This window comes from Echinops telfairi, unplaced genomic scaffold (genome assembly GCF_000313985.2).
Source record: "Echinops telfairi isolate 266 unplaced genomic scaffold, ASM31398v2 ScPeMD7_655;HRSCAF=1070, whole genome shotgun sequence".
In the NCBI taxonomy this organism is placed as follows: domain Eukaryota; kingdom Metazoa; phylum Chordata; class Mammalia; order Afrosoricida; family Tenrecidae; genus Echinops; species Echinops telfairi.
The window spans coordinates 14,151,508-14,159,185 of NW_022104553.1; the positions used below are offsets into that span (position 1 = coordinate 14,151,508).

General features: G+C 55.1%; 1 protein-coding gene across 2 annotated transcripts in view; it reads left to right on the top strand.

Annotated features, from left to right (window-relative positions):
- The window catches only part of PPARD (peroxisome proliferator activated receptor delta), a 78,025-nt gene that overhangs the window by 56,797 nt on the left and 13,550 nt on the right, over positions 1–7,678 (top strand). For both annotated transcript variants that reach the window (XM_004717221.2, XM_045292661.1), the window contains exon 2: positions 3,913–4,127. In XM_004717221.2, coding sequence (XP_004717278.1) covers positions 3,998–4,127 — 130 coding nt within the window. In that variant the 5' untranslated portion in view covers positions 3,913–3,997. The remainder of the gene's footprint in view (positions 1–3,912; positions 4,128–7,678) is intronic.

Consider the following 7,678-nt stretch of genomic DNA (forward strand, 5'->3'; position numbering starts at 1 on the left):
CATGCTCACTGTAAGAATTTGGAAAGCACAGGAGAACTAGAATAAACCTAGACGCACCCAACAGTCCCCACTCCGAGAAGAGAACCATGAACCTTTGGGACCGTTTCTTTCTTTCCAGCTTTGTCTCGCTGGATCACGGACGGTGACTCTGCACTGTTGAGGCTCCGTTGTTTGTGAAAGCAGTTTGAAACAGCTCCTCAGTCTTTAGTGGCTACGGTGGAGGCAGCTGGGGCCGTGGCTGCCCTTAGCCCCCAGCCCAGAGGGGCCCCACGCTGCTCAGGTCCCCCGCCGCCCGCTGCATCTCCGCCTCTCCCTTTACTCCGGTTTAGCACCTCACCTCAGGGCTCAGGGCCTGGCTCTCAGTATAACTGGAACCACCACGGAGTGTGAGGTGGCTCCTGGCGGCCTTGTTGTTTGGTTTCAGCACACTCTGAGCAAAACAAGTCCTCGGCCCATTCCTGGGTGGTTGACTTCAGGTAACCCGTGGGGTGGGTCCATCCCCCAGCCTGGCAAGAAGGCCACAGCAGGCCTCCTGTGTGCCTTGAGGCGGGTGGGGTGACCTGCGTTGGCACAGGGGAACAGAAAGTACCGTGGAAGGGCTGGCTCGCACAACCAGGGCACTGGGTCAGCACCCAGATTAATGATTGATAGGGAAGGCTGGGAGACAGACAATCAGCCCATTCTCCCATTGGGATCCCAAGAGCGTGTGCCAGGGACCCAGGGCAACCTCTGCTCTTTGTCAGGAGGCTGCTGGCCCTCATCACCGGGTAGGTAGTTCAGCCAGCAGGTGAGAGGAAGGCGGAAATGGCAGCAGCTGGGGTGACAGTGGGCGGGCAAGGAGCAGAGGGGGGTTTGAGCCCCTCTCTGAAGAGAGGCGTGGGGGGGTGTCTCGGTGTGTGTGTGGGGGGTGCGTACACTAGGGTGCTCCCTGCCAGGTTTTCTCCCCATGGTTGACCGGCCAGTCTTGGGAAGGCAGGGGATTGGGAGCGTCTGCGTCCGCTCAGGTCCCGAGGGAGGCCAGCACATTGCTGGGCCTGGACGGTCACTTGCCCTGTTCTAGTCCCCTAATGCAGCGCTTCTCAGCCTTCCTCAGGCCGCTTTCATATAGTCCTCGTGTTGTGGTGACCCCCAACCACAAAATGATTTACACTGCTGTTCATCACTGTCATGCTGCTACTGTGATGAATCGGCCGACCCCTGGGAGAGGGTCGTTCGACCTCCAGGTTGAGAACCTCGGCCGCCAGGCCCTGCTGGTAAGCACTTCCAAGGCTGTGTAAGCCCCAGGACGGCCGCTCACAGGGTTGGGGGGCGGGAGCCAGAAGAGCCGGGAGTAAGCCTTCATCTCCAGGACCACAGTCCATCCCACTGGATACGACATCGATGCTGCTGCTCTGACAGAAGCGAAGGGTTCCAGTCTGCAGGCTCATTCTGCACAGTAACATGACCCGCTAATGGCCCAGTAGTGCCGCCGGGGAAGTGGGGGACTGCTAGCTGCAAGGTCTGCGGTTCAAACCCACTGGCTGTCCTCAGCGCACACACATTGGCCCCCTTTAGCATACATATGCCCACACACACACACACACACACAGTGTCCCCCGATGGCATCTCCACTTCTTGCATCCTCTTGAAGTGCTCTGAAAATGAGCCACCTCCTGCTCCTGCCTGAAAAGACGATTCAGCTGATGGAAGTAGGCTTCGTGACCGGAAGTAGTAGGACTTTGCGTGGCTTGTTTGCACTGGCCCCGGGCAAGGCCTCTCAGAACTCAGACAGTCCAAGCTACCTCAGCACAGGAAGTTTGGCTGCCTATTGGGAAATGGGCAAAGCCGTGCCCCTTGACTCCCCCAAGACCCGTGCTGCTTCCAGGAGCAAGAGAGTGGGTACCAGTGCACATGTGCTATAGGCTTATGTGTGCTTGTATACATATAAAGGAACACACATATACACATGCGTGCCAAACTCTAAGGGTCCAGGAATTTGTCTCGCAGGACATTCTTTCGGCCGAGAAGCAGCAGCAGGCAGCCCTCATCCTGGCTGCAGGGCTCCGTGCTCCACCTGAAGCCAGAGCCAGCCTCGTCAGGGCCCAGGGTGTGGCAAGATTAGGGGTTCCTGGCTCTAGCTCAGAGCTGTGGGGAAGGAAGGTGGCCGTCTCCAGCAGATAGGGGAGACCAGGTAGTCAGAGCCACATAAAAATGAGACCTGGTGGGTGCATGTGCTATTTTTAGTGCCATTACTGAAGAGGCAGTGGCGAGGAGGGTTTATTTCAGGGATAGTGGGGTGAGGTGTCAGCTGGCTGTGGGCCTTGGTCCAGTGGGTGGACCTAGTGGGTCAGGGTTGTTCCCAGCGGCTGAGGACATTGGTCAGGGTTGGGCAGCCTTGCTGCTGGGTGCATGGACAGACCCTAGCCGGCCTCACATTTGGCAGTGTGTCAATGGATAGCTTTTGAAAAGGCTGGGCTGAGCGAGGCTGCTCAGTCTAAATAGAAGCAGAATAAGAGATGTATGTATGCGTGGGTTTCAAACAACAGTGCTGCCGCCCCCCACAGCTGGCCTCGCTAAGAGGACTCTGGACTGGGGAGAGGCATGGGCATGGGTTCCAGGGCCCTGGCCCCAAATCCAGAACTCTCCCAGAGCCAGGGAATGATCCCCTTGCTTGGTGGTACCCCTGAGGATCTTGTTGCACATGTGAGCCCAGCTTTCAGTCTCACAGAATCCAGACCCCTCGAGCCCTTGAAGCCCCCGAAACCATTACCCTGTGGAGATCTGTACACTTTGAAGCAAAATTACCCCCCAAGTGATCTTTGAACTAAATAATAGTTTTGCCTAAGTAGAAAGGAATGTGTTCAAAGCATAATACTCTTCTAGAGAAGTATCTCTATGTGCTCAGACTGACAACAGCAACTTTATAGAGTCGACGACAAGCTTAGGGGACAGTGAGTTTGAGTTGATGGTGATACGTGTGGAGAACATGTCAGGAAAAGTGTACAGTTTGAATAAAATCGGTGTCACTGAATTGTGGAACTTGTTGAAGTGTTGTTTGGTTGTGTATAGAATTCTCTCTCTCACGCACGCACACACGCACGTGCACACACACACACTCACGCATGCACCAGCAGCAGAGAATGAAAAAATGAACCCAGGGCCCAAACCCTTGCTATTGAGTCAATTCCCACTCATGGCACCTCCGTATTAGAGGAGAACTTTGAGAAGGGGGTTTTCCAAAGGCTGCTTTTTGAGAAGCAAATTGCCACGCCTTCCTTTCAAGGTGCCTCTGGGTGAGCTCGAACCTCCAACCTTTAGATTAACAGTCAATTATAATCAACCATGTGCACCACCAGACACCAGGCACAGAAAGGATGAGACCCACGCCTGTCAGGATGGTGGCTCTCCACTGGGCCTGGAGGCTGGTGGGACCAGTCGGGCTTGGGAGGTGATGGATTTCAGAGCCTCCAGGATGGTTGGAGAGTTTGAAGACATTACTTAAGCCCTTATGATGTGGCTCCTGGAGGCTTGAGATGTGGCTCAGTCATAGACTGCCCTAAACCCTACCAACTGCCCTCAGACTCAAGACAAACTCCCTGCCCTCCAGCCCATTCTGACCCACAGAGGACCTGCAGGATAGGGTAGAACTGCCCCTGGGGGTTTCCATGACTCACCCTTCACAAGATGGAACACCTCCTTGTTCTCCCATCTACGGACCTTGCAGTTAGCAACCCAACATGTACCCACTGCGCCACCAGGGCGCCAGCCTGCCAGCAGAGCCAGTGGCAGAGGGGAAAGGGGAAGTGGCTGTAATCCAGGGGGCGAGACCATGGGAGCACGGGCTCCGGTTCACAGAGGAGCCCCTTGATGAGGGCGTGGCAGCCCCGTCCCCCTCTCCCTCCTCACCCCCTCTTTGTGGTCTCCTTTGCCCAGGCTGATGGGAACTGCCCTGTGGGGGTCCAGATGATGCCAGAGCTATGACCGGGCCTGCAGGCGCGGCGCCGAGGGGGAGTCAGCCATGGAGCAACCACCGGAGGAAGCCCCTGAGGTCCGCGCGGAGGAGGAGAAAGAGGAAGTGGCAGAGACTGAAGGAGCCCCAGAACTCAATGGGGGACCAGAGAATTCGCTTCCTTCCAGCAGCTACTCAGGTGAGGGTGGGAGGGAGGGTGGTGGTGGGGGGGGGGCACAGAGTAATGGAGTGGTCAAGACCCAGCCAGGCAGCCTGGCTCCCACCCCGTCTCGGTGCCCTCCTCCAGGGCAAACCCTCGGGTCATGTGAGCTACCCTTTTGGCGAAACGGCGGGCAGGCGGCGGTGCAGGTGATGTGGCCAGGGGCTTTGGTGGGAATTTAATGCGTGAGCATTGAGACGCGTGTCCGCCATCACCGTTTCTCACCGCTCCACCCTGGGGGATCGAGACCCGGCTGCCTTCACGGCACACTAAAGAGCCGCCGTGCCTGTGATTGCTGTGACCACTCAGCACACAGTGGATCCGGGCTAATTGCACACCTCCTCACAGAGCTGCATGGTAATTAGCACAGATGCTAAGCAGTTAGTTCGAATGACTGTAATTAGTATTAGTCTTGTGGAGCCAAACAGTCTTTAACTCCTCGTCTCACTGATTGGTTCCGATTTTCGCCCCCGCCCCGCCCCCGCCCCCAGCAGTGTGGATGTGTTCCTCTGGCACCTGTACTGTTCTGCCATCATCTTCGTCATCATCGTGCTATGACCCCCTTCAGGCGCAGCCAGACACCAGCCCTCAGCACCTGGCTCTCCCTGGCTACCATGCCGCCCCTTCCCTGTCCCATCCCCCGTCTTCTCACCTGAGTGATGGGGGGGGGGGACAGCACTCACAGCTGATCCTCACTCCTCCCCCCCAGTAGGGGGTCACGCACGGGCCCCCCTGAAGGAGATCCCTGGGCACGGGCGGTGAGTCGAGGCAGGGGAGCAACCCCACTCAGTGTAAGGATGGTTCTGTACCTTGAATTTGTGTGGGCCGGAAGGGCATGGAATGGTGCTGGCATTGTGGCAAATGGGGGCTGCAGAGTGGGGCACGCCTTGCCTGCACCTGCAGCGAAGAGGGGCCTGACTCTTTGACATGTGCCCTTTTGTTACTGCAAAAACCATCTCGGGGGTTTTGTGTTAGACCGGGTTGTCCAGAGAAACCAAAGCTGTGGCCCTCCTCTGGGTGTAAGGAAGACCGTCACACGAAGAGTCATTGTGCACCCAGACGGCAGCCCAGGCCAGTGCGACTCCACTCACAAGCCTGCTGCCAGCCAGGGCCCTCTTCACACCAGGCAGCTTCAGGCCAGGGACGCAGAAACTTAAGCAGGGTGCAGGAACCACAGGCTGCTGGGTGCAGAGCCGGGTAGCTCCAAGGTCGGTGGGAACAGGGCACCCACAGCTCCCAGCGGCTCCCAGGGTCAGGGGCCCGATGGGGCTGCCCCCAGGCAGACACAGAGTCCCAGCAAGCAGAAAGGGCAAAGGGTCTGAGAGAGGGAGAGGGGCCCCCAGGGTGTCTCCTATGAAAAGGCCACGTATCGCAGAAGTACCACTCATCGGTGACCTGATTGACAGATTGGACTCGACCCCTCACAAGCACACGTGGACGTAACCGGAGCTGCCAGCATTTTACAGGGGTCCTCCTCAGAGGATAAAGCACTCCATTCACCCCCAAATCATACTCAAGACTCTGAAAAGACCAAAGTAGGCGTGCTGCGATTTCAAGGCCAAAGAAAAGGTGTCCCCCTTGCTGCCGCGCGCCCCCCCCCCCCCAATCCTCTTAAAGTACTTCATCCCTACTGCTTGACCAGTGACTGGCCTTTCTCAAAGGCCTAGCCTTTTTCTGAAGAACGAGCTGACTAAAAAGAAGTGATAAATCACTCAGCACTAACCTCAGAGACTTGCTGACGGTGAAAAAGGCAAGGGTGGGTCAGAGAGCAGGCAGAAGCCACTGGGTGCTTAGGAAGAGCAAGAGATGTTACCAAGGGTGCCAAGGGAGATTGGCAGGGGCAGAGGGAGCCCTGGGACGTGTAGCACCATCTGGTCCCAGGCCACCTTGTCACCAGATCGAAGCTACTGCAGACGAATGACCTGCACTGGGGTCTCTTACGCAACCTTTATCCGGGTCAGTGCCCTGTCCTCAAAGCCTTGATTAGTAGTAGTACTATTCACAGCTGAGCTAGAATGTGGCACCTGGGAACAGAGGAGGTCAGGGTGAGGCAGGGATGGTGGGAAATTCAGGGAGCTTCGCTGGATGTGATCTAGGGCAGAGGGGAAGCGGGCTGGGTCTGAATTTCTGTTCTTTCTTGCCCAGTCTTTTTTAAGCTTAAATTTACCCCAGTGGGTCTACTTGCAACTGAAATTGTCCAAAAGAAACTAAAGTGGCTGTTTTCCTGTGTGTAAGAATTACTACCACTTATCAGAGGAAGAAGGTAGGCCCAGGGCGGCACAGTGAGCCAGCTTAGGAACTGTGTCGCCAATGCAGGCCCCAGTGTCCACACGTGGGAGCCGTGAGGTGAAGGCCGGATGTGGGCTGTCTGGACCCTTCAGGGTGAGCTCAAACAGCTCCTCAGTGGTTGAGATCTGTGACCGAAAGGTTTCTCTTCAGCCTGGAGAGTGACTGTCTGGCCAAGTTAATCCTACAGTCCTGTGCATGATGTGCTGTTTAACGGATTGTTTGTCAACAAATGGATACAGTAGAGGGAGCTTCACCACGGTTTTAAAGGGTCATGTCCAACACTAGACAATCTCTCACTCCATCCGGAGGACAAAGGGAAAGAACCACACGAACGTTTCTGAGTTAGAAGAAGCCATTTGTTAAAGTCCAGCATCCTTTCTGGATGTAAAACCCTAAAGAAGATTGGGATAGAAGGACAGTTCTTTCATACGATACAGGGCATATATGAAAAGTCAACAGTTTGTTTGATAAAGAAAGCCTGAGAGCGCTTTCTCATTGAAATCAGGACTGAGACAAGCGTGTGCCCGCTCCCCTCACTTCTACTGAGTTTGAATATTGTATCAGAAGTCCTAGCCTGAGCAATAAGAAAAAGGAATAGAGCGTATCGAGATTAGAAAGGGTCCACAGGAAATCTTCAGGGGGCTCAGGGAGAAATCAAGCAACGCTGGCGGGATAAGGCCAACAAACCAAATCACCTGGTTTCTGTGCACAGCGATGAGAGGCCTGAAAGGGAGGCGAGCGAAACCGTCCCAATTACACCGGCATCTAAGGGAGTGAAATACCTCGGAGTAAATCTACCCAAAGAGGTGAAGGACTTCGTGGTGAAGCTGAAAGAGATGAAAGAAAATCACACTGGCGAGAGTTAGGCTTCCACATCTGGTTCGTACTTTCTATCTATAAGTTGTGCACCTGCTGAAAGTTGAATTGGAAGAAGTTTTGTGATTAGGACTTGAACAATGCTGCGCTGGGGTCATCTGACCTCTTGGTTGATGACGGGGGAGAACATCAGCCCAGAGCTGATTCCTGTGAAGTGGGGGTCAGGCACAGCCCTCGAGTTCTCTGATGATTTATCGTAATGGCCACACAGAACTCAGGCAGTCTGATTATGGGGTTTACTAGTGTATTAGTCTAGGTACTTTGGAGAAACAAATCCACAGCAACTCACATATAAGAGAGAGTTTTATGCAAAGAAAATGTGCATCACGAAAACATCCCAACCCAATGCTGCCCAAGCCCACAAG